The following is a 12,469-nucleotide window of genomic DNA, read 5'->3' as shown; positions in this document are numbered from 1 at the left end:
TTCCTTTTTATACTATTTGACACATTGCTTCTGGTTATATATGTAGGTGACTTCCTCTGGTGTGACTAACCACTATTCATAAAGGGCAAAGACTTTGTGTGAGGAGCACTGTAATATAACCTCTTGGAGAGGACGCAAGTGTTCAGTCTGTCAGTCTTTGTGTGTCATAGTCAAGGGTGCTTGAATATACCCTAGACATCAGGCTGTATCTCCCGCATGCTTTTTGTTTCATTATGGCATTGAAGATTCTCTGATTTAAGATACTGAAGGAAATCCTATTCTCACTGAAGTCAGACATTTTACTGTGAGTGTTATGGGTATGGAACAGTGTATATCCTTCTGTGCAAGATTGTGTGTTTGTGATTCTGAACACAGAGCTGATGGTAATAATTCACCAGTTCAGCACCCTGCTGCTTTGGGTGGTGAGATCCTTTAGTTTGGGAAGTTGCAGGCAAATCCGTGCTGAAGATGACTTTCAGACTTAAAAAAAGATACACTAGATTTAAAGGAAGATACACTACAAGATGCACTGATTTCTTTTACCATTGGGACCTATCAGTGCTGTCACATGCATGAACGTTATCATATGTTGTATTCTAGCATCAGTGTAGGTGACACAGTTGGAAAACGTTGGTGAAAGAGAAAGACTAACTTTTGTAATTTCACATTGTATCCAAAAAACAAGTGCAAGCTAAACGAACAACTGGTGTAGCTTCAAACATGCTTTGTCTGCATTTTAATAATCTAATTAGATCTGGCTGATCTAATCATCTTGAAATACTTACCCTATTTTGCCTTTTTAAATACTTGAATGTTATCTGAACACTGTTTTTATTTTGTTTTGTTTTAAAGTAGAGGCCATCCCTTTTATGATAACCCTCTTTCTCTTAGTAGCAGCTGCTAAATATAACAGTTTTGTCCTCACTGACAGTTTCTGTGTTGGGCAGGTTGTGGCAGCTTACTTGCTCTGATGTTTTGTGCAAAGGAATTTAAGGGATATGGATGAAAGATGAACAAAAGCGAATTCCTGTGCAAACCCAAATGCCTTTTGCATTCTGTGCCGTCATGGAGAAAGTGTCTTGTAATATTTGTTATTTCTGGATCTTTATACTGCAATTTTCTTAATAATTTTAACAGCGAAAATGAGAACGCTAGGGGTCTGATTCTCCTGCAGTAACACTAATGCCTTAGTTTATGCATTGCAGTAGTTGCTTCAGCCCATCAGATATTTAAATATTGCAAATACCCGTTGTTCAATCCTGCAGTTTCTTGTATTCAGATGTGCTCCTCCCTCTTTATATAGTCCACTCAGGACTGTAGGAAGGGCATGGTGAGAGGAATTCCTTTATTTTTGGCAAGTATACTGAACCTATTCATTTGTGGAGATCATAGAATCATAGAACTGGTAAAGTTGGAAGGGACCTCTGGAGATCATCTAGTCCAGATAAAAGTGAAATTCAAGCAGTCCTGAAGAACTGCATTTTTTTACATATTTCCACAGGAAATTGGAAATATTGGAAATTGGAAATATTGGAAATGTCTGGAAGGATTGATTTCTCACCTTGGGCACCAAGCAGTGTAATACTACCCTTGTCTCAATGAAGTCTGGGTTCAGTGTTGTGCCTGTACCACAGATTACATGACTGTTACAGGATTCTTAGGACACAGGGATCTGCAATGCTTTACATGCTTCTAAAAAGCTATAAATCTAGATAATAGTGACAAATTGCCTTCTATTATTTTAATATAAACTTTCTAATTATTTGCCTTCATTTCCAACAGGCTCTTCTGTCCAGTTCAACTCATTAGAAAATACGATACAATTTCTTCTATTCAATGAGATAGTAATAGTGCATAAAGATGAGTTTCTACCATGTCATATAATGGAAAAACATTGGAATTTCTACAAAGAATGTGAAGATTTTGGATTTTAAAACTTCTTGAGTGCTGAGGGGTTTTTACTTCACCATCACTTAAAAGTAAACGTTTGAATTTTAGAATTAAATGTTTTATTACCATCATTTTGATAGATCATTTGCCGAGCACTTAGAACGGACTGAAAGATTCCTTGGATAAATCAGGAACTGGAGAGTACTTTGTAGCAGGTGAGGATAACAGTCAGTATTGAATTTTGTTCTGTAGGATTATGAAATGAAGAACAAGACAAGGACCTGTTTTACACTGGTATTCACTGAAAATTGTATTGCATGCTGATAATTTCATATGAAACTCCACTGATTTCCATGGCTTCATATCTGCCCGTGTTCAGTTTGGCTCCATGGAAGCAGATAGGTATCAACACTGATGGTCACTTTTTACGTGTAACTTCAGAACCAGTCTGCCTGAGCATATGCTATTGGAAATGGCAGCAAATGTTTGTGTAATAACATAAGCTGTTGGGTTAGGCAAAAATCAGCTTTGAAAATCGCAAACAACTTTGCTTTACATGATACGGATATATTCAGATATTGAGAGGAGGTGTATGCTGCGAAAGGTTAAAAAAAGAATCTGAACCACTTGAAGTACTCAAACGGGGAAATTGCATTGATGTTCCAAACAAACACATCTAATAGTCAGAAAATGTGCTAGCATATGGCAGGAGATACAATGAGCTCATTTCTGGTAAATGATTTTTTCAGTCAAAAGACATCTTAGATACTCACCCAGATCTCTGAAGGATTTCTGTTTGTTTTAATTTTACAGTATGTGAATCTGCCTCAGTAGCATATTTATACACATTTGACTGTCATGAGAATTATCTCTGTTCAAATTGCATTCTCATTCTTCCATTCTCTGAATTAGAAAGAGCGATGTAATAATCACACCTACTCCTCCTAACTCCAGTGAATGGGATGAGGAATGTCTCCTGTCAATATGAAACAAGCTCAGCTAGCTTTCTGGAGTGGGAAGAGCTGTTCTGAAGGGATTTTATTAGTGTCTTAAACAGAAGAAGGTTTAGGGGAGAGAGGGTTCCGACGAGCAGGGTGTTAATACTGTACCCTAGGATGCATGAGCAATCATTACTTGATGGGTCTGTAAGGGTGAAAACATGCAAACTGCCAGGAAGCCAAAAAAAGTAAAAGGCTAGTGGGTGATAGGTGTTTTTTAGAGGTCAGATTCCACATAGAAAGAAAATGGAACATTCTCACAACTGCTGTGGCAAAGCAAACGTAAAGGCATATTGATTTAAAAGAACTGTTCATTCAAATAGCTCAAAACATCTGTAGAAGAGGGTATCAGTTCCCCATTAAAAGTGAAATATTTTTGACTGTTAAAATTACTACCAAGTTACTTATTTATGAGTTTGGCAATATTTCTTTGTTATAAGATGTTTAATAAAATTAACATATAAAAACTGGGAGGACTTGACAGTAATACTTTAGTCCATTGTATTAACATGATTATGTGACTTAACGCAATAATGAGATGCAGTGTCAGAAAGTCCGATTGATTCAGGATGGATGAAGAGGTAAAAAGGCGAAGTGTTACATGAAAATGCTGTTGCTCACTGACACCACATGTAAAAGTAAGTTACAACTTTTTTTCAATATTTATGTAAACATTTTAAGAATGTGTTAGCTTGACAATATAATCCATTTTAATATGGCTAACAGGTATAGGGTTCTACCTCCTAAATCTTCTTGTAAGCATGAATTTTCCAAATTCTGCCTACTTGAATCTCTTTTTGATGTAAAGACCCATTAAGACATGGCAAGAGACATGCTGTCATGAACAGGATGCTTTGTTTTCTCTATTTAAATGTGTGCTTTCTAAGCGTACTTTTGCATAAAAGTTTAAGCTGTTATTACACATGTGCCAAACAGCAGAGGTTAGGTCCCCCCAGTTCCTCATGTGCATTTCATTATTCAGTTCTCTTACTTAGTAGACCACTTCTCTACTCCTAGGCTCTGAAATAGTGTATATTTTGTGCAGAGTAGAATAAAGGAAAACAGGATGTACAATGCAAAGAATACAAAAAAGCTGCCATACTGTCTGCTGTTAATATCCAGATAGGGACTAAGAGGAGAAAGAGATGAGGCAGGGAACAAAAGCGGTGATTTCAGATTCATATTCCCACTGATTTTTTTTTTCACCAAGATGGAGTAAAAAAAAATCAGTGAGAAGATTAATACCAGTGAGGAAGAATGCAAGGCACAAAACAAAAGCGTGAGAGTGAGAAGGAAGATAAGCAGCTGGGAGGCAGACAATAGAACACACAGTCGTAGATTTTAAGGCCAGAAGGGACCAACGTGATAATCTGACCTCCTGAACAGCAGAGGCCATAGGTTATGAAACGGCATAAGGAAGGGAGACAAGAGCCACTGAAACAAAGGCAAAGGTACAGATCACACTGAATTCTCTCTAGGCAGAGGATCGGCACAAAACATTGCATCTTCTTGCTGCGCAAAGCTGAATTATTTAGGAAGAACAGATAAGGTAAGAGAAACATGGGAATAAAGGCCGGCTTTGGAAAGGTGTTTAAAGTGCTGTAAGATGCAAATACCCATTGGTTTTTTGATGGTGGTGCCTATGGAAATTCTACTGAAAGTGAACAGGGGAAAAGGGTGAAAGAAATACCAGAATAATGTTGCTATGGGAATTTGAATAAATTCTTGAAACTAGTTGGTAAATATTATTATATTTTTATATAATATATATATTATATATATTATATATATTATATATAAATTATTATTATTACTATAAATTATGATATGGAAGTGAAGATTTTTTTTTCTAATTTACAAACCTTAATTGTTAATTGGGGGACAGCATCTATTCAATTGATTAAGAAAATGAACAACTTATGTATGAGGTCTAGGGTCTTTTTCTGGTCCCCAATCATCAAGTAACTAGTCAGATAGGAAATCATATAAACCATCTGGAATTTGAATGTTTAAGTTTTTTTTTGTTGTTGTTGTTGTTTTTTGCAAAATAGTATTAAATCTGTAATGGTCTAAGCATATATGTAACATAAATTTTATATATTGAAATATTATCTTTTATTCACTACCTGGAAAAAAATAGATGAGTTTTTAGGCATAGAAGTCCTTCATGTATACAGAAACTTTAAACCTTGCTCCATAGACTTAATAGCTTAATAGCATGGACTGAGACTTACGAGCTGCAGTGACTAAAATGTGGCTTTTGAAATGAACCTGTTTGTGGTGACGAGGCAATGTGGGAGTGATAACAAGAGGAGTGTCTTTTTTTTTTTTTTTTTTTTTTTTTTATGTCACTGTGGAAGTGTGCCAGGCCAGACGAAAAGAACAGAAATGTAATCAGTTAAAAGATGGGACTGTATTCAAAGAACTTTGAAACTTATATACATATATATTTTTTTCTTTTGGTAAGCTTTTGGCTTTGTCCCTGGGAGGAAGTCTGAGTTACACTAATATTATTATAGCAGTGTAATCACCAGGTGTATTGTCCAGCAGGCAGGCGACCCTTCGATTTTGCTTATGTTACTGTGGAAAGAGTTCAGACACTTAGTTAAATATAACTCAGTTATAGTGGTTTAAGCAATTAGTATCCATCAGCTAAGCTGTCGTAACTGTGCCCAGCTGCAGGTAAGCTAACTCTGAGCTCGAGGCTAATGGAGCAGGCAGATGTGCTCTGAAATTCCCGTGCAATCTGTGCTCCAGAGGTGCAGGCCCTCCGAAAGCGTGCCAGTGCTGCCGTCCTGCGCCGAGCAGCTTACGCTGCTCTCACAGCACTGGGCTTCGTCAGGAACTGGTTGAGGACCTGGAATATTCCAGTGCAAAGGTGGCTTATTTCAGCCTAAGCAGTGCTTTCAACCCAGACCGCAGCTCCCTGGTTTCGTACAAGGGCAGCGGCAGCCACGGCCCGCGTCCTGCAGGGAGCCCCGCCGGCACGCGCGGAGGCGGCTCCGCGGGCGGCGGCAGCCTGGCGGCCCCCCGCGGCTGCTCCGCGCCGCGCCGCGCCGCGCCCTCCCGCGCCGCCGCAGCGCTGCCCCGGGGCGAGGCTCTCCCGCCGGCGGCGGCAGGCGCCCAGCCCGGCCGGCCCCGGCCCCGGCGCCGCTGCGGAGAGCGAGCGCGGCCCGGGAGCGCAGCCGAGCCTCGGGGGCTAGAACCGCCCCGCTCGGCCCCGCTGCCCGGCGGCTGCCGCCCGGGGCAGCCCGGGCGCAGGGCACGGCTTGTCTCGGCGGCCGGGCCGGGCCGGGCCGGGCCCCCGCGCCGCGCCCCGGCTGTTGCAGAGCAGCAGTTTAGTCCTGCGCTTCCTCCCCTGCCTCCCCGTTTTCTCGGTGGCAGCGGCGGAGGCAGGTCCGCGCCGCTGGGCTGGGGTTTGCGCGGGGGCAGCGGGCGGACGAGGGGCCGCGCTGCCGCCCCGCGGGCCGCGCCGCCTCCGCGCCAGGTTGCCGGGCGGGCGGCGGCCCCTCCTTTTTCCACCACGTCATGGGGTGCCGCGGCCGCACGCGCTCCCACCCACGCTCACACTCACGCTCCCGCTCACACTCACGCTCCCGCTCACACTCACACTCACGCTCCGAGCGGCGGCAGCGCGTCCTGCCAGCAGCTGCCGCCCGCGACGGCCCCGCTCCGCCGCGGTGAGTGCGCTGCGCGGGAGCGCGGCGCGGCGCGGCAGCCCCAACTTTTCGCGCGCAGAGGTGCGCTGGGGCGGCGGCTCCTGCCTCTCCCCTTCCCCTTCTCCGCCTCGCACGGCCCCGCCGCGCTGCTCCCTTCGGGGCCGGGAGTCTCCGCGCAAACTTAGAGGCTCGGCCAACGCCGCGGCGGCGGAGTTTGGAGAGGGGGAAAGGGGGCCGCCAGCAGCCGCGGGCGCGCAGCGGGGAGGGGGCGGCGGCGCTGCCCGTCCGCGCCGGCCCCGCGCTCCGCGGGGGAAGGAGCCCGCGGCGGCCGGGGACGGCGGCGCTGCCGGCGGCGGGCGGGCGAGAGGGGGCGGCGGCAGCGCGGTGCTGCCGGGCAGCCGCGCCGAGAACGCGCCGGGTGTCTTCAAACTTCATTACAGGGGAATTTTGCGGCTGGGGAGGAAAAAAGAAAAGGAAAAAGAAACCCCCCCAAAGCGCTGGTGGTTTAGCAGGCTGCGGGCAGGTGTATGCCTTCGCTTCAGCCACACGCTGCGACCGCGCCGGTAGTCTGGTCGGCAGTAGCTGTGCACAGCTGTTAGAGCCAGAGGCTTTTCTTGAGCAACAGCACTTAATTATATCAACTTAACATGTGGTTTTGCAACAAACTGAATTTTGTTATGATGTTGGCTGAAGTTCCTAACGTTTTGTCAGCTCTCAGGCAATTGCTAAAAAACGTACTGTTAATCTGTTGCTTCATTTGATACACCAAGTACACCCACTCTTTTTTTTTTTTTTTTTTCCAGTACATGAAGAGGGTATTTTTTCTTGTGGGGAAATGAGAGTAACAAAACACTAAAAAAGAAAGCATATTTCCTTCAAGAAGAGAAAGTAACAGTTTGTGTTTCTTTGTGGGGTGAACCTGCCTGACTGGAGGAAAGCTTGTGGAGGGAGACTTTCAAGAGAGCTTTCCTTGAAGCTTTCTGTAATACAGCTTTTGAGGTTAACTATTCCAGCGTGTCCCGCCTGCAGATACGCTCTCTTCAGTGCCCCCTAAATTGTTCTAAATATCTAGTCCATAAATCAGCATGTTAAAATAAATTTTCTTAAGAATTAATTTTCTTAATTTCTTTCCTTTTTTTTGACTAACTTTTTTTTTTATTTTTTTTTATTTATTTTTTTTTTTTATTTGATAGCCTGAAAGAGAAACGACTGAGTGGGGATCTGGTAGATAAACTTCTCACTGGAGTGAAGGTGGTGAATCGGGAACAGTTGTTTGCTGTTTTTCAGAACAAGATTACAGCAGACAAATGACGCTAAAAGACAGAAGGTACAAAACAAGCAAAAAAAAAAAAAAGTGTTCTTTTATGCAATACCCAGGTCAGCCATAGAATACTTCATCCTGCAGTCTTTTGGATGTCAAAAAATTTACATGGGTTCAAAAGCAATTGGACAAATTCTTGGAGGAAAAATACATTAGACACTCCAAAATAATAATAATAAAAAAGGTAGCCCCATGCAAGGGGCTTTCTAGACTTCTGAGCCATAAGTGGAGGCTGAAAGAATATGTGGAGAAAATGTTGGAATGTACTTGCACTATTTCTGTTCTTTCTCCTCTTCCCAAGCATCTGCTTTTGGGTACTCTGAGATCCAGACCAGACTGGGCTGGATGGGCCCTGTGTGGGGGATCTGATGTGTCTCTCTTCTCATACATATAGCTTTTCCAAGACAGTCATTGAAAAGGAAGTGAAATGCCACTCTGTTTGTATACCTATGACTTTTGATCTTACTATGAGACTGGTGGGTTTTGGTCCAACTTTTGCACCTTTCTGTATATGCTGTCCACCTGTAAGAGCATTTAAAGGTCATTAACAATACTGTCTAATGCTTTTTTGATGCATGATTCATAAAATGGCCAATTACGAAGGACTACAAATGTTTGAAAAGCAGTAATGGAGGTAAGGGAATGTTGGCTATGTTTTACATTGCTCATATTGACACAGTGCTTGTTGTGCTGAGATTACAGTGGGAATGCAGGAAAGGGAAGTCCACTTGAATTATGACTGCCCAGCCTTTCTGGATGATAACTTGTATTGCACATGCTCTTTGTTGGCTTAATGTGAGCAAACTATGCTAAGTTAGCCACCAGACTGTTATCATCTTTAAAGTGGCTTGTTGGCTTAGACTAGAGCTCTGGAATTCTTTAGAAGCAATCCAGGTGACCCAGGAAGAGGTAACCAAAAGTAAATGTCAAGAAGTACAAAGAGTCAAGCCAAATGCCATCATTAGGTGTAAAGAAACTGCTGAGTGCTAATGTATAGGATTCAGAGAAGCCAAGAAGATGTTGAAACTTTTTGTTGACAGCAAACATGGGAGTCTGAAGGTTTTTGGTCACACAGATCTTGTCTATCTGTCAGCTGACTAGCCTGGCCAGCTATGGTTGAGAGTGCAATTGGATGTCCTCAACATACAGAATGCATATAATTTCAAGGAAAATACTTATGAGACTGGTTCTTCCTTGTGGTATTTGTATGTCAATTAACAGAACAGAAAAAGAGCATTTTCAGACTTCAGCAAAAAGATTTGAGTATAGATAGATAAAGGCAAAATAGAGATTTCGGAAGGATGTTAGCTGTTGCTCAAAGCTAGGAATTGAACATTGGAGAGGTATTGACATAACTGCTACACTCTTATTGTTGGTAGTTACTGTGTACATAAATAGCAAATAGTGCAACTTGAGATAGAAGAATCGTAAGGAATGGGAGCTGTCCTAGTGCATGATCTCCAGGCTATCTGGTGGAATATGTTTGCTCTGGCTAATAAACGATGCTAAAAGGACTTTAGCAAGAGTTTATGGTGTTTGCCCAGCTATTACAGCTACAAAAAGGCATGAGAAATCATACAGTGACTATTTAGTATTTGAGGTTTTCCAGGAAATATCAATAAGATAGGAACTAAGAGATGCAGCAGATGAGTCACAAAAAAGCTAATTTCTGGAACATAAACTGCAGGGCACCTTATCTAGCAAGATAAGTTTTGTATAACTCTGTCAACAAGTCAAGCCTCATCAGATCTCTCACTGAAAAATTAAGAGAAGAACAACAGTTCACAGGGATTTGTAATGTGACAAAATGCTATGTGCTGGTCTCTCTACTTCAAGTATTAGAAGGACAAGTATGAAGAAATTGGAGTTCTCAAATCACATCATGTAAAGACAGATACTTTATTAAGTAGCCATTCCATGCCCCGAATGATAGAGTGCAAATCAGCCCTAATCACTGTTGAAGACGTGGATGTCCTTGTGCTCTGTCTTACGTTTAACAGTGACATGGCTTGCCTAATACGTCGGGAAGTTAGCCCACAGGCCTGGGCAGAAATCACTGACATTAGTAAAGGACTTTTTCCTTTTGGACTGATGAGTGCAGAACGCTAGATCTGCATGCCTTTTTGTGGTGCAGCATTGTTTGACAGAGGTCTTTTTGTACGTTTATTTTTCAGGAAAGGAAAAACTGTCAGCCCAAATCTTATGCAGAAGTAGCACAGTTATCTGAAGACCTTTTCTGCTTTTCCATGTGCTGGGAGCTTTTATCTTGTAGGAAGTTCCTGTAATCTCTGTAATTTCTATCTTCCTAAATTTTCGTCTATTAATAACATTGATACAATTGTCTACTCTTTCTTCCTCCATGATACCACAGAGGTGTAAGGTTAACCCTCAGTCAGCTATTTTCATACAGCAGTGTGCTTGATGCATGTAGGGAGTTCCAACTGTTAAGCAGGAATTTGGACACTGTTCCTGCCCTTTGAATTCACTGCGCTAGGTCCATCAAGCTATGTCAGAACTGCTGGTTCCAAGGGAAATTTCAGTATTAAAGGATATGTGGATCTGCAGTACCCAAAATTCTCTTTGGAGATTGAAAGTCAGGTCTGTCTATTCCTGCCAAATATGAGAATGGTGCACAAATAATAAGCTCCATAGTACAGAGATGTGCAATTTATAAATCCCTATGAACTGAAAGGCTGATGATGAGAAGTACACCTTCTCATCAGTAGTGACTATACTGTGCACTCCTCACGGGGAAATACTGTGATACTTGTTTGTGGTACATATGAATAGTACAAATTATAGTTCCTCAAATTTCTTCATAACTGTTAAGTGTATTTGTACGAGAAAAATATGCTTTTCTCCATATATGAGACATTGTATACCAAATAAGGTACTTGTATGTGAACGATCTTGCAATGCAGATCACCTTATTTAAACAAAGTTTCAAAAAGTGTTACCAGGACTATACACGTAATAACAGGAGCTGAAATTTCTGATCTTGTCTCCGTAAGGAAGCTATTTTATCCGGTGGAATGAGGAAGGCCTTTGAGATGTGAAGTCAAAGGATCCATGAGGCTGAAACCAACTGACTTAAGAAACGAACTCTCACTCTCTTTGTGGCTGATTGAAGATCATAGGTAGCATGTTCGTACTGAATCCATGTCACTAAGATGTTCAGCTAACAGTGCATGATGTGAACGAAGGCTCCACTGAGCGGAGAGAGGACCCTTGGCCTCTGCTAGAACAGGTCCGCTCCATCCGTAGCTGGCCATGCAATGGCCCAGTGTGGATCCAGCTGAGCTTGCTAGCTTGGGCCTTGAGTACCACCTCGTTTCTGCTGGTGTGTCTCAGGATGGAAGCTCATCTTAGTGGATTTGTAGTTCTAGAGTACTCTACACTTCCCCAGCTGGCTTGTGAAAATGCCATGCGAGTCTTTAATTTCAGTAAGATTTTTGACACAGACTCATCACATCTGGTGCTTTTTTTGCTCTCCACAAGTTCTGTTACCCTGTTGCAGAAGTAAACTAGGATGCTTTAACATGATTTATTCTTTCTATGATTTTTTCCATCTTCTTGATACTTAGAAATACTTTGTAAGCATAATAAAGATATATGCTAATTATACAGATAATGGCTTCTGTGGCTTACATACAAATCTTCTATAGTCACTACTTTTCAGCTAACATTTTATACTTTTTTCTTCTATCTTTGCAGGCAATAATGATGTCCTTGCTACTCATGTACATACGGCTTCGTACTCGCTTGAAACATAGATAAACCTGGGTGCTGTGGCTACCAGCAGGATGGAGCAGGCAATCAGACTTTTTTTAACCATGGAGTTGGTTGTGCCTGTGTGGTTCTTCATGGACAAAGCATCCTAAAGAACTTTGCAAAGGAAAGATATTAAAGCAAAGTCCAGGAGGTAGGTCTGAAACTTATATGATATAACTGATTTTACAACTTGAATTGCGAAGACTTTGACTTGGGAAGAAATGAAGTATGTGATTTACAGCTAGGGTTCACAGAAGAGCTTCTACAAGGAGCTTGGTAGAGATGTGAAGTGATTACCAAAGAATTGTTTGGAGAAATGGAGAAAGAGCTGTTAATTGCAGCTTTTTCAGAGCACTATACAGTTTCTCCTGCCTCCCTTTCTAACAGAAAACTTCCGCCCTCTCTTACACTAATCGCCCTTGACAATGTACACAAATTCTGTCCCTTTGGGCTTGATTTTTATAGTGTGCAGTAGTTTGGGGATAAAGATTAACCCTCACTCCACTATATTATTATTACTGTTTTATACTCTCACATGATTTGGATAGAAGCACTAAAATTCTAGATTGTCCAAATTAGCAGAGAGTAAACTCTGTTTACCTGTTGGGTTTGGTTTTTGTTTTTTAATCTGACTCTTCTCTTGATGATGCATTGAAGTCCTTAGAAAATGTAAATACTCCCATCTCTTAAAGGCAGGTCCAGAAAATTTAAATACTCAACTTATAGACATTCAGTCTTGAGAGTTTCAATGACTAACTATCCATGGGCTTTCTAAACAGTTCTTTGCTCTAATGGGGATGCAAATCATCTATCTGGCAGGACAAAATAGT

The 12,469-nt window shown here is 42.1% G+C and overlaps 1 protein-coding gene across 1 annotated transcript in view; it reads left to right on the top strand.

Moving 5' to 3' along the window:
- ANKRD31 (ankyrin repeat domain 31) overlaps window positions 1–1,934 on the top strand; it is a 63,250-nt gene extending 61,316 nt beyond the window's left edge. The window contains 1 exon segment of the mRNA XM_062600496.1: window positions 1,783–1,934. Within this exon segment, the coding sequence (XP_062456480.1) occupies window positions 1,783–1,934 (152 nt within the window).
- Window positions 1,935–12,469: the final 10,535 nt, after the last annotated feature.

This window comes from Rhea pennata, chromosome Z, assembly GCF_028389875.1.
Source record: "Rhea pennata isolate bPtePen1 chromosome Z, bPtePen1.pri, whole genome shotgun sequence".
Classification (NCBI taxonomy): domain Eukaryota; kingdom Metazoa; phylum Chordata; class Aves; order Rheiformes; family Rheidae; genus Rhea; species Rhea pennata.
Note: the sequence above shows the minus strand (reverse complement) of the source record. Positions and strands in the feature narration are given on the sequence as shown.